Source organism: Oryctolagus cuniculus, chromosome 8 (genome assembly GCF_964237555.1).
Source record: "Oryctolagus cuniculus chromosome 8, mOryCun1.1, whole genome shotgun sequence".
Lineage (NCBI taxonomy): Eukaryota > Metazoa > Chordata > Mammalia > Lagomorpha > Leporidae > Oryctolagus > Oryctolagus cuniculus.
Window position 1 is genome coordinate 52,697,837 of NC_091439.1, and position 23,655 is coordinate 52,721,491.

The following is a 23,655-nucleotide window of genomic DNA, read 5'->3' on the forward strand; positions in this document are numbered from 1 at the left end:
CAACAGTTAAAAAGTGTAAATGAAATTTCTGGGGGTGGTGAGGGAAATAATTATATTTCCATAACAGCCTTTTCAAAGATATTTTAAAAAACTTTCCAGCCTCTTAGCAAGTGAATGTTAACCTTTTCAAGCCTTCTGTTGATTAGACCATCGGTTGGTCAGTGCTGGGCTGTTTGTAGTATGTGACGTCCAGCACCTTGACCCCCGTTCCCCAGCCCTGGAGCTCTTCCAGTAGTTGAAGTACTTGTCCCTACACAAAATGGCCTGCATGACTATTTCAGTTCCCATGTCTAGTTTTTCTGCTTTTTCCCTGTGCTACGTGGAGCCATGTCCAGCACAAAGATGGCTAGCTGTCCATGTGCTAATCTTGGGAGTGTGTTCACCTTGCAGAAGGGAATTAAAGCTGCAAGTAGAATTAGGGTTGCTGATCAGGTACCTTTTCAAACAGATTATCTTGGATTATCTGGGTGGGCCCAGTTAATTACAGGGTCCTTCAGAGTGGAAGAGAGGCAATACAAGAGGTCAGAATGATGCAGTGTGAGAGGAATTTGTTCTGCTCTTGCTGGCTTTGAGATGGCGGAAAGAGGCCATGATCCCAAGAATGGCAGCAGCCTCTTGAAGAGCTGGGATACCTGCACTGGCCATGCAGAAGCTAGGAAAGACAAAGAAACTTAGAATAAAAGAAACTTTGAATGAAATTCTGGGGACACTTGGATTTTACTCTAGTAAGACCTGTGACTTCTTACCTACAGAACTTTATAATGGTAAAATTGTGCTTTTTAAATGATTTATTTATTTGAGAGGTAGTTATAGACAGGGTGGGAGAGACAGAAAGGGTTTCCATCCACTGGTTCACTCCCCAAATGGCCGCAGTGGCTGGAGCTGGGCTGATCTGAAGCCAGGAGCCTCTTCCAGGTCTCCCAGTTTACCACACAGTGCAGGGGTTCAAACTGGTGCCCATATGGGATGCAGGCACTGCAGGCAGGGGCTTAACCCACTAGACCACACCATTTGTGCTGTTTTAAGCTACCAACTTGTTACAGTAGCAGATAGGAAATATGCTGTCTTCATGGTTCTGTCAATCAGTTGCCTTTATTGTCCAGTTTTTCTGTAGGGTTATAGCTTCCTCTCACGTGGATTTACAAACTCAGTGATTCAGCTTGTTAGAATTGCTTCCCACAGGCCGGCGCCTTGGCTCACTTGACTAATCCTCTGCCTACGGCACCAGCACCCTAGGTTCTAGTCCCGGTTGCTCCTCTTCCAGTCCAGCTCTCTGCTGTGGCCCGGGAGGGCAGTGGAGGATGGCCCAAGTGCTTGGGCCCCTGCACTCACATGGGAGAGGAGGAAGCACCCGGCTCCTGGCTTCGGATCGGCGCAGCGCTGGCCATAGCAGCCATTAGAGGAGTGAACCAACGGAAGGAAGACCTTTCTGTCTCTCACTGTCTATAACTCTACCTGTCAAAAAAAAAAAAAAAAAAAAGAATTGCTTCCCACAGATAGTACCTTGCAGACTGCTTGTAGATATACTCATACTTTCATGTGTACATACTGTCATATTTTAACCATTTTGTAGGACTTTTTCCACTTCTGTTTCTTGTGTTTGAGCCTGATAGAAGAGTTTCTAGATTATAAAGTTTTTTTTTTTTTGACAGACAGAGTTAGACAGTGAGACAGACAGAGAAAGGTCTTCCTTCTGTTGGTTCATCCCCCCCAAATGAATTTATATATCGATATTACTGAACCCATACAAATGTATTATTAGTACATAGCCCTAGGAAAACATCATGTTCATATAAAATAGCTGGTGATTTCTTTAAATGAACATCCTGGAAGTTTTTGTTCAACTTGAGAAATATATTTTTATTTTTTATCTATTTTTTTTCCTTAAAAGATCAGTAAATGAGAGTTGGCTATTATATAACTTCTGTTCTCCAAAGAACAGAAACACTTTTCATAGCCCAATTCCAGAGGCAATAACAGGAGTAAGAGGGTACTAGGATTGCTTTGATGACCAAGTATGGACACTCTACCACAACTACCCAAGCACAGAAGGGGTAGAGGAGTGCTGGAGCATCACAGAACTCCTGGAAGCAAAGAGCAGACTGCAGACAGGGTTCAGACACCTCCAGCTCTGCCCCTCCATGCATTCTGGCTGCATTTTCCATTGTTCTGAATTCTGTGTGCTAGCTCACTGCACCCAAAAGAAACTGAGACCTTGGAATTCTAGTTCCAAGGAAAGGTGGGCTTGGGTCATTCATTCACTCACCTCAGTCACGTAATGTGATGGTTGCTCTGGTCAATGGTATCATAGATAGAAAATACATTTTGTCAAAATGGCTACACTAGAGTAGGAATGAGGGCAAACAAAATTGCTGTTTGATACTAGCTACCGTAGGTAAGTTGGGAAAACTTTAGTACATACCTTAAGGACGTATTTGTCCTTAATGTGCTGTACATTGAGGCTTAATGCTATAACGAGTACTCAAACAGTATATTTCACTTTGTGTTTCTATGGGGGTGCAAACGGTTGAAATCTTTACTTAATGTACACTAAACTGATCTTCTGTAAAAAAAAAAAAAAGAAGAAATTATCAATTCCCAACTTGACTCTCACTGGGATTAAACATGACAATAGGTCTGATCTGATTTCATCATCATTTAAAAAAAAAATCATCTATTATTTTTCACTTTATGTCTCTGTGTGGGAGCAAACTGTTGAAATCCTTACTTAAGGTATACTAAGCTGATCTTCTGTATATTAAGATAATCGAAAATGAATCTTGATGTGAATGGAAGGGGAGAGGGAGTGGGAAAGGGGAGGGTTGTGGGTGGGAGGGACGGTTTGGGGGGGGAAGCCATTGTAATCCATGAGTCGTACTTTGGAAATTTATATTCATTAAATAAAAGATAAAAAAAAAAAAAAAAGTCAAAGGTGAAGACAAAAAAAAAAAAAAAAAAAAGGACGTATTTGTCCCAGGAAATTGATTTTTCTTGGGCTGTTTAAGTAGAGGAGTCTATTAATCAATGTCAGTGTTACAACCATTGGCAGTTTTTTTTCCTAAATGTGCAACTTCATGATGTGATTGTGCTTTCCACTGGTGAAAGCTCATGTGCCAAATGATTACAGAGCCATTTTAGAGGAAATACGGTAATGCACTGATTGATTTACAAAAGCTTTCCGATTTCTGACTAACATGAATGGCGTTTGTTCCAATGAAGGTAAGATGGAGATTACCTCAAAATATTCGTGAAAAAACAGACTTAAGAGATTTTGGTGCAAAATTTTATATCTCTGCAGAGTATTTTCATAGCATGTATTTTGATGAATTTTTTAAAGACTCAACAACATGTGTTCACTTAAGGTCTACTTGAATCTATGAGCAAGGCAGCACTGCCACCTGCATTGCGGGCATCCCATATGGGCAATGGTTCGAGAACCGGTTGCTCCACTTCTGATCCAGCTTTCTGCTATGGCCTGGGAAAGCAGTAGAAGATGGCCCGAGTCCTTGGGCCCCTGCACTCATGTGGGAGACCTGGAAGAAGCTCCTGGCTCCTGACCGGCACAGCTCCGTTTGGAGAGCCACCATTTGGAGAGCGAACCAGCAGATGGAAGATAACTTTCTACCTCTGCCTCTCTAATTCTGCCTTTCAAATAAATAAATAGCTCTCAAAATAATCTATGAAATATCTATGCCTTGTAAAAAGTTAGTCATCATCTTGCTAACAGGAGGGAACTGTTGTTAACAGTTTGTGTATATACGGTAGCAGCTTCTGTGTTACCTCATGACCCTTTTGTTTTCTTAGTTATCTGATATCCCTTATGTTAGTTATCTATTTAAAAACAAATATGGTCATTCTTTTACTGAGTGGATTGTGGTGACTAAGAATGAGAGCTATGAAAATTGTAGTTGGAAGTGTGCTGGGGACACACTTCTGCTTCTGTGCTTGAATCCACTTGGGCCCCTACCACCCACATGGGAGACCTGGGTAGAGTTCCTGGCTCCTGGCTTCAGCCTTGCCCAGCCCTGGCTGTTGCAGATATTTGGGGAGTGAGCCATCAGATGGAAAAGCTCAATCTCTTTGTTACTCTGCCTGTCAAATCTTAAAAAAAAAAAAAAAAAAAAAAAAGTGTAGTCAGAGGGTGGGCATTTGCTGCATGGGTTAAGTTGCTGCTGTAGACCCTTATGTCCCTTACTGGAATGTATGGTTCAAGTCCTGGCTACACTGCTTCTGATTCACCTTCCTGCTAATGAGCACCGTGGGAGGTAGCAGGTGATGGCTCAAGTGCTTAGGTCCCTATCACCCATGTGGGAGACCTGGTTTGAGTTCTGGCCTTCTGGCTTCAGCCTGGCCCAGCCCTGGCTGTTGCAGGAATTTGAGCAGTGGACTCGCAGTTGAAAGATCTCTATCTGTATCTCTAAATATTTTTTTAAAGATTTATTTATTTATTTGAAAGTCAGAGTTACACAGAAGGAGAGGCAGAGAGAGGTCTTCCATCCACTGGTTCACTCCGCGGGTGGCTGCAACAGCTGGAGCTATACTGATCCAAAGCCAGGAGCCTCTTCAAGGTCTCCCATGTGGGTGCAGGGGCCCAAGCTCTTGGGCCATGTTCCATTGCCTTCCCAGGCCATAACAGAGAGCTGGACTGGAAGTGGAACAGCCGGGACTTGAACCAGCACCTATATGGGATGATGGCACTGCAGGCAGCAGCTTTACCCACTATGCCACAACACCAGCCCCCAAAATAAGTTATTTTTAAAAAAGAAGTGTAGTTGGAATTTCCTGGGAATGAGGATGAGTTTTCCCTGAATCTGGTGACTAATCACTCTGCTATTCATCCTACATGAAAATACTTAGCTGGCCTTCTACCTCTTAACCCATGATTAAGGCTGGTGAACAAAGAAAACAATGGATTCAGCTCTGTTGCTGGCTTCATTATTTTGTTGCTGATGGAAAGCCATCAAGTGACTGGGGATGAATTCATTTGGCTCTGTGTGATGGCATCAGTGCACCAAAAATCAAGACTGTGACATTTAAAAACAAAGCTTGGGGGCTGGCGCCGCAGCTCACTAGGCTAATCCTCTGCCTTGTGGCGCCGGCACACCGGGTTCTAGTCCCGGTCGGGGCGCCAGATTCTGTCCCGGTTGCCCCTCTTCCAGGCCAGCTCTCTGCTGTGGCCCGGGAGTGCAGTGGAGGATGGCCCAAGTCCTTGGGCCCTGCACCCCACGGGAGACCAGGATAAGTACCTGGCTCCTGCTATCGGATCAGCGCGGTGGCCATTGGAGGGTGAACCAACAGCAAAAGGAAGACCTTTCTCTCTCTCTCTCTCACTGTCCACTCTGCCTGTCAAAAAAAAACAAAACAAAACAAAACAAAAACCAAACAAACAAAAAAACAAAGCTTGGGAGATTGAGTACAGTCACAATACGACACAATGGAACTTTATTTTAGGTCAATGTTACCTTTTTATGGTATCACGTGTGGTATCTTAAAACAAGTTTCGATCCTCCAAATTTAAGGTAAGCATACTTTTTCTGACAGCTAAGCAGAAAGACCCCAAACTTCCATTCCTCAAAAATAGTATTCACCTAATTTCTTTACATAAGGATGGGCTCTGAATCATTCTACTTGGGTTCACCCTTTCTCATGTAATCTGACACTAACTCAGATCCCTCTAATGAAAAACCATATTAAAATATTGCCCATCCCACAGGGTCTCTGCGAAGACCAACTTAGATAAAGTATGTAGTGTCCTTACCATAGCATGTTATTAAAATTAGCACTGAGCACAGTTAGGTTCTTATATCTGGTGGTCACATATAAAAGATTTCTCAACTACAGAGGACATTACTGTATCTGGGTGTCACCGTGTTACTGCCTTAGGAGACAAAAATCAGGTGCAGAAAATCAGTATTTCTTTATGGAATTCTCTTATGATCTCTTACTGTCGTAATTAACCAGAGGTACCAAGTAAACGAAGATAGGAAAGCACTAGAATACATTTGACAGAAAACAATTTTAAGCATGTTCTTGAGAAATTTTGATTAAGACATCTTTATGTAGTTGAAGTAAAATTAAAACTACTCTCTGCTAGAAAAATATACCTGTAATTACTGGGGAAAAAAGCAGGCATAATTCTAAATTTCAGCATTTTGGAAGTTCTAGCTTCTTAAATAAGTACCCTCACATAATCCTAGGCAGCCCATTCCTCTGCTGACAGCAGAATTTTTCCATGAATTGTCCAAACTGGCTGTTCTTACTCTTCATTCCTGCGCTCTCTGCTTTCCTTCCCTTCACTTGTGCCACAGACATCATACAGCTGTCTTCCTTTTACCAAACCTGCCTCATGCCTCTCCCTCACAAAGCATTTGACACTGCTGACCCCTCTTTATGGCTTCTCTGATACCACATTCTCTGGTTCTCTGCACTCTTCTTGTAACTGCTCTTCAGGCTATTTTTCTATCTCCAGCTTCTAAATGTCAGTATTTATTCTCTGCCTCTGAGTTCCCCAAGGTGAACTCAGTATAATGACTTCAAACACAACTGACCTCCCAATGATTCCCGAACTTGTACCCAGACCTCTTCCTCAAGCTACATACACTCCAGCACCTGTTTCAGCTCTTCATTCAATCTCTCACAAGCACCTTAAATTTACCTTTCCAACCAGCACTCTTCATTTCACCCACTTTCCCAAGCCTGTTTCTCCCATTACATTTAGTAAGTCAAATCAGAACGAAGAAATTACTTTCAAGCAGCTGCTACACTGGCTGTAACATTTCCATGGATCTGGCCAGTAGGGAGACCAGTACAAACAAGATTTAGACCCTCCATTACTCACAGATATAAAAGCAACATCATCATGGAGTTAGTTTGGGTCCTTAGGGATGTCCCTAAGGTGACACTGAACCAAGGGGCCTGATGACAGACAATGTAAGCATGGGGTAGCTATTACTGAGGGGCCAACTGCGACCTACAGTCAAGCAGTTTTGGAGCCTGCACTGTACCTGAGCGAGGGCAAGGTGAAGAGTCTGTGACTCACTGGAAGCAGCGAGTTAGCTAAGGAGCTGCCTCACAGCAGCCTTATTCAAGAAAGGGAGGCAGACCCTTTGACAGCCCCTTCAAGACTTTAGGGGGGACTGGTGTTGTGGCGTAGCAGGTAAGCTGCCACCTGTGATGCTGGCATCCCACATGGGTACTGATTTGAGTCCTCGTTGCTCCACTTTCCATCCAGCTCCTTGCTAATGTGCCTGGGAAGGCAGTGTAGAATGGCCCAAGGGCTTGGACCCCTTCACCCACGTGAAGAAGCTCCTGGCTCTTGGCTTCAGTCTGGGCCAGCCCTGGTTGTTGAGGCCATTTGGGCAATGAACTAGCAGATGGGAGATCTCTCTCTCTGTCTCTCCTTCTCTTTCCAACTCGGCCTTACAAATAAATAAAATAAATCTTAAAAAAAGGGGTTACTTATCTTCCCGTGTTCTATGACTGTATATTTCCTAACTGTGATCTGTAATTTCTTTGTATAATGGTTATTACTATCTCTTTCACCAGAATGGTAAGTAAAGGATCAGGGAACTTATGTGTCTTTTTTACTGCCATGTCTCTAACACCCTAACAGACCCAGTAGATTCTCCAACTGTTGCCTAATATGTGACTTCTAATTTTTTTTTAAGAAACATAAAAAAAATTACTATTCTTTTTCTTAGCAGTTAAAACATTTTCAAGTTTAGTTCTATCTTCTTTTCATAATTTACTCCTTTGTGTCTAATCATATTGAGTTTAATAATCATAATTCATGGGGCCAGCGCTGTGGCACAGCGGGTTGATGCCCTGGCCTGAAGTGCCGGCATCCCATATGGATGCCAGTTCTAGTCCCGGCTGCTCCTCTTCCGATCCAGCTCTCTGATATGGCCTGGAAAAGCACTAGAAGATGGCCCAAGACCTTGGGCCCCTGCACCCACGTGGGAGACCCGGAAGAAGCTCCTGGCTTCCTGGCTTAGGATCGGCACACTCTGGCCGTTGCGGCCATCTGGGGAGTGAACCAGTGGATGGAAGACCTCTCTCTCTGTCTCTACCTCTCTCTGTAACTCTTTCAAGTAAATAAAATAAATCTTTTTTTTTAAAAAAATCATAATTCAGAAGTCATATTTGCATGTTTACATAGTAAAACCAATAATCAAATAATTTATTATCTTTAAATGTAAAAATGTGTTTATTCACAATCCTTGAGAAGTTACCATTCCTTCAAAAAATTCTTTATGAACAAAAAGCCAAGAAAAGTTACAATAGTAGCTTATGCCAAACCAAAAATATACATCTGATGTATACAAACTTTAAAAAGCATTAACACAGGCAATGTAAATATAGATTACCTTTAAAATATTTCCAATGACATAGCTACAACTTAAATTATGAGAGACATAAATAACAGCATTAGTTAATATATATTTACATATTAAAATGTCATTTCTATGAGATAGAAAAGGACATAAAACTACAGATGTCATTGCCTAGCAGTTCAAATATTGAAAGGGCCACATGATTTTTTTTTTTTAAGTACACCAAGAACTTGAAGTTACTATTTATATCTGGACCTTCCTATATTTTTTGGAACGTGCAGTCACTGTTGCAAGAAAAAGAAAAGAAAAACACACTAAAGGAAAATCAAACAACAATTTGTTTATTACTAAAACCATACTCAATCCTCAGCAAAATCAAGGAAAGCAATTAGAGTGTGTTTTATATTCCTGGCTTTTTATATTGATGCATACAATTTGGGGTAAAGAAGATGTAATTGTCTATCACAAAATGCAGGTATATATATTGAGAAACTTAGTTACATCCCATCAAAGCACCTTGTACTACAAGGCAAGGAAACTATAATGAAATCAATGAAGACTTTCATACCAAAAAAGATTTTATGTATTCTAAAATACCCGTATTACTCTTTTAGGTGTTTCTTTCTTAAATCATGCAGAGAATATGTTCTGTGTAAAATCTTTCTAAGATCATTTATTGGAAATATAGAATTTAAAAAAATAGCAACACCTAAAAACTTAATATAGCAATTCAAAGTCAATATAATGGCACATAAAATAAAGTGAAAAACCTAAATATATACTTTTTCTTAAATAGTATTGTTGATTATATCCAACTTGAAATGTCCAAACTCTGAAAGCTTATTTTTATCATATTATCCTTTCTTCAGATGTAATCAATGTTATCATACTAGGATATATAAGTATAGAAAGAAACTGCTACTCAGCATTTCCTAGAGTCATCTACTCAAATTAATTGTGCTTACTATTAGACAATAAAACTCAAAGTAGTCACAGAAATAAATAACACTAGAAAAGGGAACACTATTTTCAATTTGTCCCTCCTCATGCTCCCTTCACACCTGCTGAGAATTCACAAAAAAAGGCCTTAATATTTTCACAGATAATGCAGTAGGCTTAAAGCATTCAAAATAAAATGTTTTGAAAAGTGAAAATCTCCAATAGGAAACAATGCTATAAAGAAAAGAGCTAAAATAATGTAATTGGTAACATGACAGAACCAATAAATTGGTCTGGAAAAGCAGAAGGCAGATGATGAAATTGCACTTAATTCTGAAGCAAGTCAGATCTATCCTATCATTCCTACTGCTTTCTAACAAAATAAGCATTTACAACATGGTTTTTCCCTTCCCTTACAAAAAGGCTCAGCACAACCATTTATACATTCTAGTTGGTTTTTAACATTTGGTCATAACTGATAAACAAGGTCACACAATTTTACCCTATCGAGTCTGCTGATCTGTATCATACTGCTGCATGGCAGAATCAGACAGTTCTAATACAGGATTTACAAACCCAGAATACTCAGAATTGCCATTATCATCCATTTCCGCACTAACAAAATCATTCTCCCACTCCAGCCCATTGGAATCATCAGAGGCTGATGTCGGATTACTTCCAGTCTTCTTGCTGCTGCACTTCAGTGCTGCCCGGAGAATGTCTTCCTCTGTTTTGGAACGTTCTCTCATGGGAAGCATTCTAGTCATCCCTAGGATTGGAACACAGATTTCAGAATTCTAGATGTAGATAAACAGCTACATTAAAAGACTTCCCAGTTCAACCATATTGATTTTATATAACTATCAGACTTGCTTTGTAAATTAACTTAAAAAGCTAGTCCTCTGTGGGCCTTATTAAGGGACATTGTTGGGGGTGTAATCCCAAAATATGCCTTTGATAAAAATATTAATATTTACCAAAGAGCATTTTTGATGCCACACTGATTATTTAATAAGGCAAAACTTCTGAAGAGTCACAAATAAAACAGAATAAATGGAGGATTTCAACTTATGTGGCCAAAGTGTGTTGGCCAAAGTCCTTTCCAATTATGATAATTTCATTTCCCAAGAATGACAATCATTCCAATGATAATAACAACACACACTTTTCCAATGCTAAGTTCCAGTTAGTGCTGTATGCACTTCATAGATACTGAATGATTTAATCCTCAACAACTCTATGAAATAAGTACTATCATTATCCCCATTTTATAGTTGAGGAAATGGGACTGAAGGATAAGCAATTTGCATAAGGTCACACAGTTACAAGTGGTAAATCAAGAATTCTGATGGACTCAGGCTAGTTCCAAATTCGGTGTTCTTAGACTTTTTGTACAATAAGGGAGTAGAGATGTTTTAAGGGGAAACTGTATTAGTTTTAAGTCTGAATAGAAAGAAATTGGTTGGTAAAGTGAAAAATGTTAAAAATCTTAGAAGAAAAAAATGTCATTTTATTAGCAGAAGGAAGAGAGGACAGAAATGAAATCTGAGTTTCTGGAATCAACACTGGTAACAATTAAAATCTAGGATTGGCAGATATGATGAGAGAATAACCAACACAGACAATGATTTTATTTTTGTTCTTAAAACATTAGATCCTATAGTAGTAAAAGAACAATTATGTCTATATCACTGTTATCTATGACACCTGAAAAATCACAAAAACATAAGCCAGTATAGCAAGCTATTTCTATAGACAAAACAAAATATGCACCAGATGCTAATGTAATTTGTGGATTTATATATATCAACCCAGAAGTATGTTTTTAGTGAGCTCTGTCCTCTGCCTAGTCCAATTTAATAATTCCATTAATAACTTCAATAAAAACCTAGAAAGTCACTTTATCTACACATTTGATTAACATATAATGTGGAGAACAGAATCAGTAATTAAACGACCTGAAAGGAGAAGGGTCAAATTTAACAAGATGTTAAAACCAGAATGAATTTTTTTAAGAAAATCATGATTAGATAACGTATGCCAAGATAAAAAATTCCAAAGATGAGAAATAAAATGGTAAGCACTAAATAAATAAATAAATAAAGTTTGATGATTGGGATCCAAATATGCAATAACTAATACAGGATTGGGAAAATGGTGTTTAGCTGAGAATACTTAAAGTTAATGCAGACTTTGATAAAGTTATCCAGGTTCCCAATGTATCTGTCTATTTATCTATCTGATAAAACAATGGTTTGAATAGAGAGTATCTAAGGTTCACTTAATCTCAAAATTCTATGAAATGTTTAATACTTATTATTTTTCCTAAAGTCCCATATTTTATAATCCAGTCTTCCTTTCTGGACTGCTTATTAAAAATATGAAAATTGGGGTCTTATTCAGTGAACTATATTTTAAAAAGACAACATTTTTGGCTACAATTTTGAATATTTGACACATACCACACCCTTGCTACATAAACACCTGCTATCTTATATATCTTTTATTTAATCCTCACAACATTTATCCATTCATTTGCTCATTTATTAACTGCCTACATGTGCCAGGCATATTCAGACTCCAAATACATGACAGTGAAATCTTATCTATTAAAGTAGGTTCATTATTCCCTTTTAATGATGAACAAATTATAGTTTAAAACAAGTAAATACTTTAAAATGCTGCCACTAGGAATATGTATAGCTAAAATTTCAAATCCATATCTGAGGTATAGCTTTTGTTTTACAAAAATGACTAAGAAGCAGTGTTTAGCTTATCAGTTAAGATACTGGTGAAAAAACTGGTGTCCCACATCAGAGTACCCAGTTGGAAACCTGGTTCCTGACCCCAGCTTCCTGCCAATGCAGATCCCAAGAGGCAATGGTGATCATTCAAGTTATGGGTTCTTGCCACCCATATGGAAGACTGAGATTATGTTTCTGGCTTCCGGCTTTTGCCCCAATCCAGCCTCTGCTTTTAGGAGTTTTGGGGGAATAAACCAGTGGATAGGAGCTTACTCTTTCTTTCTCTCTCTGTGCCTCTCAGATAAAAATTTAAATTAAAAAAAAAAAGCACCTAACAAATAAAATTGTCAATTTGTAATAAACCAAGTTAACTAGTTTTTGGCTTTAGATTACTCACAAGGGGACAATAATCCTTTATGGGCTGGATTACAAAAATTTTAAGAAATTAACATTTATTTTCTAAATCTCAAGAAACATTAAAAATTAAGTATTTCCTAAACAATTAGTCACCACAAGATGATCACTAATACAAAACAGTACAGAAAATTTTTATACTGATTTTTCAAGGCCTTGCATTCATTTCTGTTTAAATAAACTAACAGGGCAGGAGATTTATATAAATCAACATGAATTGGATCTTTAAGATAAAATTGTGAATTATATAATACCTTCTTCATCTTCCCACTCTAGGTCTAAGGATGTGCTGTCATCATTTCCACTAGTTGATTTAGTTTTGGTCATTAAATCACAACTGCTTTCTGTATTTGGTGTAAGAACTGTGGCATCAGACGAGAGTCCTAGAAAACACACCAAACACAATTAAATGTCATCTGTACATTTGACCACAATAGTCATTTTATTTTACAACAACTATCTCTCTAAATATAAGTATTCCTTTTAACTTAAGAAACAATAATTGAAATAATTACATTGCTAAGTTTCTGTTAGGAACAGTTGTATAAAGGGTTTCTGTCACCCAAACATAACATACAAATATAAGTGAATTATAAACTTTTTACATAATTAATTTTAGATAATGTTTCAACACTCAATTACAAAGGGGGCTTAAAAATGACAAAACCCATGAAAGGCAGGCTATATATTTTTTAAATATAATTTTTAATTAAAATCTTTAAATCCGTATTTTCTTTCTTTTTTTTTTTTTTGACAGGCAGAGTTAGACAGTGAGAAAGAGAGACAGAGAGAAAGGTCTTCCTTTGCCGTTGGTTCACCCCGCAATGGCCGCTGCGGCTGGCGCACAGCGCTGATCCGAAGCCAGGAGCGAGGTGCTTCTCCTGGTCTCCCATGCGAGTGCAGGGCCCAAGGACTTGGGCCATCCTCCACTCCCTTCCCGGGCCACAGCAGAGAGCTGGACGGGAAGAGGAGCAACCAGGACAGAATCCGGCACCCTGACCAGGACTAGAACCCGGGGTGTTGGCGCCGCAGGTGGAGGATTAGCTATTGAGCTGCGGCGCTGACCTAAATCCGTATTTTCAAAAGGAGCTGCAGTTGTTTCCCCTACTGGGCAGCACTGCAGTTTTAATTTTTGAAACTTGAATAAACATATAAATCTTAGAAATCAAGTTGTAACAAGAAAAATAAGTACACTTTTGTACTATTTCTCACCCTTCTTTTCTCTCTGGGGGAATGGGAGGGGTGAGAACAGCATAGAAATGGAAAAAAGAGTACTTGACTCCTTATATGGATCGACAGAGAGAGCCTGAGATTTTTCTCTGCTCCAACTCCTTTTTAAATAGGAAAGATGATACTGTATAAAGAATGACTAGTTAATTCACCTATCTGGGCAATATAGGTGAAAGGCCACAAAGTTCTATAGAAAAGGAATCAGGATCTTCAATTATGTGTTTTTACTGTGGCATTAAAGTAAACTTAAAATACACAGAACATATTTTAAAAGACTTACTACTACTTCGAAAAACTTCATACTGTGACTTTATATTTCTCAAACAAGATTCAAAGTCATCTTCTGGTCCTGAACTGCAATAAAAGTGAATTTATATGTATATATATATTTTTTTCCATAGAAGATGCAAAGTAGAGGCAACAGAACAAATAGTTAAGTTAGTGACAGTATTCTAGTTTAAAGGCCTATCTCACACATTCATAACTGCTGTATAATTAGAATAACCTAACAAAAATATGTCTTAGTTTTCTTAATGCTAGAATGAAACCGAAAAAAATTAAGTGCAATCTGTAAAATTTAGCCATAAGTTCAACCTGACTGTATGATAATGAATAAGATTCACTGAATGATACTAGTGGGATACTAGTGGAAATGTGACAATGAGATGTTTCCTCCAAAACACAATCAAAAATCAACTTTATTAGAAGAAAAGAGAGGGTCTAAGGAAAACACATATAACTCAGATATACACAGCTGACCTGAAGGCATCCAGCTATTGCATCACCTTGTATATGGAAGATGTGATCACTCTTAAAAAATGCCGTGAAGTTAATTTAAATAAATGATCATCTTCCAACTTAAGGAAAATAAATGCTGTCAGAATTCTAAGACAATATCTTTGAGAAGCAATAACTTTTAGGAAACACATAAACATGAACATGTACATAAATATCCTGAAGTGAACTGCAAATCTCTTTGGAAATAAAACTTTCTACTATAAAGGGATGAAGAAACAGTTTCAATATTTACCTTTGATATTCTCCATTGTTGGAAGGATGACATCGCTGTGCAACTCTCTGCCTTTCTTGCTTTGGAAACAAAATGAAATCCAAATCACTCTGTTGTGTAATTGTATTTTTAAAAATCAGTCATGTAGCACTAAAATATTTTTCCTGGTTTCTAAAAACACACCTTTAAAATTATTCTGTAAAGTCATTTTTCTTAAATTCACCATTATTCACTTCCATATCTTATTTATGGGCAGAATTTGTTCTCATTTAATCAGTATATAATATGCTAAGCACTTAGAAGATTTGTAATTTTTTAAAAAAAAACTTTTAAAACATATGTTTGCTGGTGTTCTCAATATCTCCTGAGTACTCCTAAGTACTTCATAATAAGTGGAGATATGAGGGACAGGAAAGGAATAATTAACACTGTACATTAGGTTCTAATCTGGGTAAAAATAAGTAGCATTAAAACAAAGGATTTATAAGACTTGGATGAACTGACTCAAAAATAGTAAAAGCAATTATTATTCAGGATTTAAATAGGGTTTAGATGACCTGTCAGAATTACATTCAGACAGTTGGGAGCTATGTATCCCTGGCATGGCGTTTGCTGTTTGTTTTTTATCTATAAATTATAGATGGCTACATTATTGCCCTAGAAAACTCAGAGTGATGAAAATCAAGTGAATTGGTATATATCTGTGAATGTTTGTGTGTCACTGAGTAGACTGTATAGATTTTGTATCCCTATATCATTCAGATAAGGAAAAATGGAGAGAACCCTGGAAATCAACCCAATGAATGCTGCAAATGGAATCCTTTTAGTTTTTATAAGGCAAGTGGTAGAAAACCCAAGCACCTGTATTAAAAGCAGTACATTAATTTCTTAGAAAGTGACAATTTATATTTTTCTATTTAAGAATTTGCTAAAAAAAAAAAAAAGCCACTCCCTCCCATATAATTTATCAGCTGAAACATGAGAGAGAATACAATTCACATAAAAATCACATACTAACATGATAAACAGTTTTCAGTTTCTCTGGTTTTATTACCTGACATGTTCTTTGTACTACGTCAGTTAACACTATGGTAAGGAATGGGCAGAATATGGAGGAAGATACCAAGTAATACTCTGCTGTGCCATTTATTAGCTGAATGATCTCAAGCAAATGACTTACTCTACCTGGCCCTCAGTTTCCTCATTGGTAACATGGGGATTAAAACACCACCTATCTCCGAAGGTGGCTGTGAGGATTAAATAGGCACAACATTTAAATGACTTAGAACAGTTCCTGACACTTAGCTAGAGCTCCACAAAGGTCTGCTATTCATGCTGTTAGACAGTATGGCGAGAAATGGTACATCTGCAGCCTTTTCTGGTAAAATACCAAAGATTTCTCAAGATCTAAACTCTCAGTCTCCCAAGGATGCAAGGATAAAGATGAGATGTAAACAACACCCCAGTGAGACAAAATCACACAGCTTGTCTGATTCTAGAAAGCATAAGAAATCCTAGCAGTTCTAGGAACTGTTTAGAAAAAAGAAAATGCTTTGGAAATTAACTACTTTGCTAGCTTTGCCATGTTTTACCTCTAAGAGCATGTTTATTTTAAGAATACTGAATAATTTTTGAGCACTAATATCACATGTAAGATAAGCAGGAATTAGCTGCTGCTAAACAGCGTTCAATTCAAACATATAAATTTGATGTTAGTTCTAGTCATTAAGGATTGATCAATTTGCTTTTTAAATTCCCAAGAATATATATGCATAGATACATTTATTGTTAAACAAGAAGCTTGAATCTACAGGGGGAAAAAGGTCCAACTAAGATTTGTCAGAGAAAATAAGGAGAAAAGTAACCCTAATATATGTTGGGGTCTTTTCCCCTCACCTCCAAGAGCTTTCGCTGCTTTGCTGCCCTGGCTGCTTCACGCTGTGCAGCGTATAAAGCTTCTTCTTCTAGTCTTAACTTCTCCTCTTGTAAGGCTAACTGTATATGAACAAAACGATAAGGATTAACAAAATCAGAACCTGTCTAACTGCTCTAAAAAGCAAATGCTTCTCTAATTTGTAAAATAAAAAATAAATCACTGAAAAAATGATTTCTATGAGGCATTAACAGAATTGAAATTTTTGTGATTGTTCATTTCAATTCCTCCCTTTATAAAATAACTCAAACGATATGAAACACATTACAGAATTCTTTAGAAGTTGAATTTTGAAGCAAAAACATCGAATTTCATTAAATATAGAACTGTTTCTTTCTAGATTAGAATATGCAGTAGTCTTCATTTTCAACAATCATTTTAACACTTAACTAGTTTAACTGTTTTGGCTCTTTTAAGTCAAAGATCTTTAAAATTAAGACCAATCATACCACTGTCTACCAAGTGTACTACACTTTCTAATTCATGGCTCTCATCTAATTAAAATTGATATACATGCCTCCTTAATGTTATTATTATGAAACTGTTAAAAAATTATGAGTTCTTTCAACTTTGAGCTTTTACTGTTCATAAAAGCATACCTACTGCTTTAATGATATGTCAAAGCTAAGGTAAAAGTCAAATTTCAACGCAATTTTTTTCTTTTGACTAATATTAATACCTTTGTGTAGCTAAGTTAATGCTTTTGAAATTACTAATTGGTACCAAGTAAATTTTTAAAATATAATGAAATATGACCAATTCCATTTAGTTAGTGAAAATACTATAATTGTAGGCCATTTTCGTAAGTATATTAAATACTATTATGACTGCTAGAAGTACTTGGTTCACTGAAAACAAATAAAAAGATAAAAAAAAACACAGTGTGAAAGAATATTTTTAAGTTTGTTTTAAACATGAAGGTACACATTCTTGCTAGCATTCCCATCTGTGAATTAAGAAATTACTTTTAAAAGAATATAGTATATTCAGTTTTTGGCATCACAGAATTTCTGACAAGTTAAATCAAACTAAAAAGAAATTGCAATTGGCTGGAATAATTATTTAAATAATTTTATCTGTATATAACTAAATATAGATCCAATGCCTGTATGTAATATATTATCTAATGACAATTCTCCCCAATAAGTGAGGCTTTATGATAACATATATATAAGCAACATAGAAGACTATTTACCTCTTTTTGAATTTTCTTATCAATGTCTTTCTGTTTTTCAGCAATAGAATCATAATGTCTTTCTCTTAGGTCAACAATTTCTTCCTCAGTAAGAGGTCTACAGAAAAGGGGGGTATAGGAAGAAAGAAAAAAATAAAAAATGGCGAGTTTGATAAAACACAAAGTCAATGAAATTCTGAAATTTTGCTATTGTAAGTGTATAAAAGCAATTAGACATGACAACTTCAATTGTAAAGGGTAAAAAGCATATATTCTAATACTTGTTCTGGTATATAAATTGAGCAAGGCCATGTATCACATTATTTATTTATTTATACAGTATAATTATCTTTAAGACACTTACCTTTGTTCCGGCTCTGTCTTAGTCATCTTACCCTATGGGTATAGACCCTGGACAGTATCCCAAAATGTTATGACAAAATATAAGCGAGCACCCTGCACTCTGATGTAAGCCCTCACAGACTCTGGAACTCTTAACCTTTCTCTTTTACCCTGGCCTCTCAAGGCCCTTTATCCTTCTCTTTTCTACCCATCCATCTATACGGTAAACCTCTTAGCCTTACTTCACTTACAACCAATGTGGACATCACTGCACCTCTAAATTATTTTCCTACCAACATATTCACCTTCCTGCACTGCTATCATTTCATCATATTCACTCAGTTTACTTGTATTCTGACCTTGGATTATTTCCACAATTAGCCTGTTCTGTGGTGGGCCACTAGAAAAAATCTAACATCAATTCGGCTCTCAGGCCCCAGCAATAGTCCTTTTACTTAAGCATGGTCAACTCCCTTTCACCTTCTATGCTAACTATTTCAAAATTTTCACATACTCCTTAAGATTCTTATTCAAACTTTCTTCTCTTAAGGAGTTCCATCCCACTTTAAGAAATGGGGAGTATCAACCATGAATTTCTTTAAATTCTTGCCTCTCCCTAACTTAAGTATGTTCTTCCTATTCTTTCCTTCACTTCCCAGAGGCAGTGTCCTTAACTCCTACACTTAACTCTTGATTCCCTCACTACTGATGCCATCTCTCCTCCCACTCCAGATAATTCTTTGGGACACTGCTCCATCAATTAGCATCTCTCTTTTACCTCTAACCTAATCCTTTTGTTTTTGTTTCTCTTCCATGTGAAGAAGGAGAGAAGGAAGAAGGAAAAAACCTTGATTTGATCTGTATCTAGTTCTAGCTATTGCTCCTTTTCTCCTCTTTCAGCCAAAATTCTTGAAATTAAATATATATTATCAACAGCTAGCATATCCAGCACTTAATACATGCCAGGCTGTCTTCTAGATGTTTTACACATATTAACTAATTTTAATCCTCCTAACAACCTTATATGGTAGATACAAATTACACATATGAAGGAAATGTGACAAAGACAGATTAAGAATGTGTTCAAGTAAGCCACATAGCACATGACAAGGCTAGAATTTAAACTCAGGTAGACTAACCTTCCATTCACTGCAATCTGCCTCTGTTCTAATCACTCTGTCGACTCCAGCAAAGGTAATCAGTGGCTTCTCCGTTGCCAAACACAATAGACAACTGTAAGGCCTTACCTTTCAGGTACTGTGTGACCAGTCCCTCTAACCCATCCATCTGTCTCTACTCCCCAATTTGTTTCCTATGTTCTCCTGTCTTCTTTTGGCTGAATACTTCTTGCTCATCTTTACACCCCTCTTCTAGTGCTCTTAGAACTACCATGTTTAACCAGCATGCTACTTCTGTTCCTCTAGTTTAGAGCTTTCTATTTTAGATGGGTAACTAATAAAATAAAAATACACATTTAATATTCAGCTCATAATGTTTTGACAGTTGTAAACACTCACGTAACCTCCCTCCAAAGCAAGACACAGAACACTTCTACACCCCAAATAGTTTGCTAGAGCCACTTTCCAATCAACCCTCATTTTGCTTATGTAATTTCTTCTGTCTGTAATGTTCTCTGCGTACACGGTAACTACTAACCAACTCTGGGTATCAACCCAGGTGTCATCCTCTTTTAAAAAAAATTACTGGACACACCTTCCCATACTCTTGGGCAATGGGTTTCCTAGCAAGTGCTGTAACTGTTACTTAATTGCTTTTCTACCTCCTGTTGAAATTAGTCATCTCCAGAATATATCTCACAGACCGGAATGTTTTTTCTTCTAATGTATAGATATGTCTGGTATTTTAATCCCAGTGTCTAGGAAGTCTCCGGCACATGACAACTGCTTAATAAATGTTTGCTAAACTGAAAAAGGTAAGGAACACACACTCAAAATATGAAATAGCATATTAAAATATTCTCTTTATATCAAGAACTTTCTTCTGAGTTCAAAATAGATGCTTCTTTTTTCAAGTAGTACATGTAATTTTAATAAATATAAAAAGGCTGCTTAAATAAATTATAGCACCAAGATTCTAGTTATAATTAAAAGCTGTAAAAAACATGATTAACAGAACAGAATTTCATAGGGAAGGAAAAGGAGGATAAGGTTAACTAACTTGAATGTATTTATCAAAAGTAAATGATATTAAGAAAACTAAAAATAACGTATAACTTAGGTTCAATAGAATAGTATCCAGGTAGTTACATACATTAAAATTTTTAATATTCAAAACAATCTTTTAAGGTATGTATGTTTCAATCTTATTAGAAAGAGAAAACTAAGGTTCTCAAACATGAGCTCCTCAGTGTTTTAAAGTAAGCAGATGACAGAATCTGAATTCTTAGATTACCCCATAGTTCACATACAATTTGTTTTGTTTTTTAAAGTCTTACCTATGACTGCTTCCTGGACTTTCCCCCTATACGAAGAATAAACAAATATTACTAAATGAATTCTACTTAAGGCAAACCAATAAAATTTTCACTTAATGAAAAATATTTTCTACTTACCTAGTCCTGTCACGGTAAACACATTTTATTATTAAAAGTATTTAAAATAAAAAGTTTTAAAATTTTATAATTTTCAAAGGCATAACAAACTTCTGCAGGATATTTCAGTGACTTTCTAATAAATATTAGTTATCTATCAAATACACATCTGCAGTCGGGATGTGGTAGATAACAAAGCTTCCAGCCTCTACGTCCTGGTTGACCCTAATTATTCAGATTCCATATTCACAAATTCTCCTACTTGCTATTTGTAACCTCCAAATTAACACTTCCTTAAGCTTTCTTGGTCATTTGAGGGCATGTGTGGAGCAGTGAAAACGTTGAGTTGCCCAACTGTTATCAGGGAACATAAACCAAATTTTAATATTTCACATCCTTGCCTTTAGCTTAAAGAATTCTAAACTCAGGCACAAATGAGCAGGCAACATAGTAAAGTTCAGGATTTATTTGGGGAAGTGAGAGAAATAAACAGGAACATGAGAGCTTTATTAAGGGAGAGGGGCCCAAGAAGGGCAAATGGGGGGTTCCATACCAGTCTTTTCCAGGGAGGGGGCCAGAGGCTGCAAGCGGGAGAGGGCATGCAGGCAGGAGAGTGGCTGCAGCAGGTGCCTTGGAGCAGCAGGCATGAGAAGTGGCAAAGTGGCCACATGCACAAGAGGTGCAAGGGAGAGCAGGGGTGGGTCCAGTGTGCTCCAGCCTCTTAGCCATTTCCAAAAGGAGAGTGGTTACATAGTGTAATTGACAGGACGGTGGATATAGGTGAGATCAAGCCAGGGTGAGGGGTTGGGGGGGAAGAGGTGGTCTCCAGCTCATGAATCTAATCCTATCTCCCTGACTGATTAATCCTACATCACAACAAGGTACATTCCAGTTGTGGCAGTACAAGACATTAATTACCCTGCTGCTATGAGCAAGTATCTTGCCTACAGATTATTTGCTGTTACACTGCTTGTACTTTTATGCCTTTTTTTTTCTTGGTGATTTCACACTTTGGTGCACTGTTTAAGTACCTAAGCACAAGATGGATGTGATATGCCTTATGGAACAAATATATATGTTAGATAAGCTTCCTTAAGGTATGAGTTAATGCTATTGGCACTGAGTTCAAAGTTCATAAATCAATAATACATGTTAAACAAGATGCCTTAAACAGAATATATATAAAACAGGGTTATACAATGAGCAATTGATGAAGATGTTGTGACCTAAGGCTTGGAGGAACTGAATCTTAGGAGTAATGCTTCCAGATTCACTAATTCAACACTCACAGCAACTTTACAGAACACAGCTACAAATAACAGGAACAAGCTGGTTTTGTTTTCTTTTACTGTTATGAAATTAGCTAATTTTTTCCTCCCAAATGTTAACTCTTTTCAAGATGAAATCAGATTTATGCATATTTTCCATATTTAAACTGTTCATATCTGACACTTAAAACATAAGTATGAATAACAGCAGGAATAAAATTCTAAATGGTCCAAATTAATGTAGGAAACAGCACTATAAAAAAAAGGACAGTCTCAATTAAATCAAACTCAAATGTGACATGATAAAAAGAAACAAAAACAGACAAAACTACCAACCACACAAACAAATTCTATCTTAGGAACATACATGAAAACACCGGTCCTTTTTGAAAAGCAGTATCATGGTAGAATGAACTCTACTGAGGGCTAAAAGAATCCTTACATTTAGCACTTGCCAGAAGCTTAAAATATATCATGGACAGTGTTTGCTCAAACTTTTCAAAAGAAAACACATGGAGATTAAAGTGATCTTTGAGAAGGTAAAGAATCTACACTCTGTGAAACTTTGTATGATAGTTAGGAAAGCAAAAGGCAAAGATAAAATGATTCCTCAAATATGTTCTACAAGATGACAAATATACATTATTATCTTAAAAAATTATGTGAAAGCTAATTTGGGAAATACTGAGTTGAACAAATTTAATTTTTTTAACAACAGCTCTTAGAAACTTTAACATGCTAATTTATATTCTGAGATTAGTATTTCTTTTTTAAAGATTTATTTTATTTATTTGAAAGTCAGAGTCACACAGAGAGAGAGAGACAGAGACAGAGTCATCTTCCATCTGCTGGTTCACTCCCCAAATCCACCATGTCTGGGACTGGGCCAGGCCAAAGCCAGGAGGCAGGAGCCTTCTTCCAAGTCTCCCATGTAGGTGCAGGGGTGCAAGGTCTTGGACCATCCTTCATTGCTTTCCCAGGTGCAACAGCAGGGAGCTGATTGGAAGTAGAACAGCCAGGACTCGAACCATAACCCAAATGGGATACCAGAACTACAGGTAGCAGCTTAACCCAAGCCATAATGCTGGCCCCTGAGATTAGTATTTAAAAAGTCTAGTCAATGCTGGGCTAAAGAATAGTTTAAATTTTTAAAGGAAATATTGATTTGGGAACCAGCATTGTGGCACAGAGGGCAATGCCAGAATCCCCCATGCCGGTCACTGCTGCTCCACTTTCTTTCTGTTCCCTGGAAATGCATCTGGGAAAGCAGTGGATGATGGTTCAAGTCCTTGGACCCCTGCATCCTCCTGGGAGACCCATATGGAGTTCCAGGCCCTGGCTTCAGCCTGGCCCAGCTCTGGCTATTACGGCCATTTGGGGAATAAGCCACTGAATGGAAGATTTCTTTCTTTGTCTCTCCCTTTCTCCATCACTCTGTCAAATAAAAAAGGTAAATCTTTTAGAAAAGAGAAATATCGACACATTTGCCCCTTTTCTTAGAAAATACAAATGACAAAAGGTCAGAGTTTACAGTGCTCTTCTAGTCTATGAATGCTTCCTGGTTGCTCCTGAGTTCAAAGATTAAGATTACCTAAAGAAATTTTACTACCTGAAATCTACTTGAGGCAAGCCAAAACAATTTTCACTTAATAAAAAAAATTTATTTATTTGCCTTGTTTTGTTACAGTAAACAAATTTCATTATTAAAAATATTTAAG

The 23,655-nt window shown here is 37.2% G+C and overlaps 1 protein-coding gene across 3 annotated transcripts in view; it reads right to left on the reverse strand.

Moving 5' to 3' along the window:
* Positions 1–8,178: 8,178 nt before the first annotated feature.
* AP1AR (adaptor related protein complex 1 associated regulatory protein) overlaps positions 8,179–23,655 on the reverse strand; it is a 52,735-nt gene continuing 37,258 nt past the window's right edge. Inside the window, exons 4-10 of one of the 3 annotated variants that reach the window (XM_002717088.5) lie at positions 20,574–20,599; positions 17,798–17,894; positions 16,566–16,664; positions 14,691–14,749; positions 13,941–14,014; positions 12,685–12,813; positions 8,179–10,041 (exon numbers count right to left, since the gene is read on the reverse strand). In XM_002717088.5, coding sequence (XP_002717134.1) covers positions 9,776–10,041; positions 12,685–12,813; positions 13,941–14,014; positions 14,691–14,749; positions 16,566–16,664; positions 17,798–17,894; positions 20,574–20,599 — 750 coding nt within the window. In that variant the 3' untranslated portion in view covers positions 8,179–9,775. The remainder of the gene's footprint in view (positions 10,042–12,684; positions 12,814–13,940; positions 14,015–14,690; positions 14,750–16,565; positions 16,665–17,797; positions 17,895–20,573; positions 20,600–23,655) is intronic. The other 2 variants (XM_002717089.5, XM_070047744.1) reach the window with 2 other exon arrangements.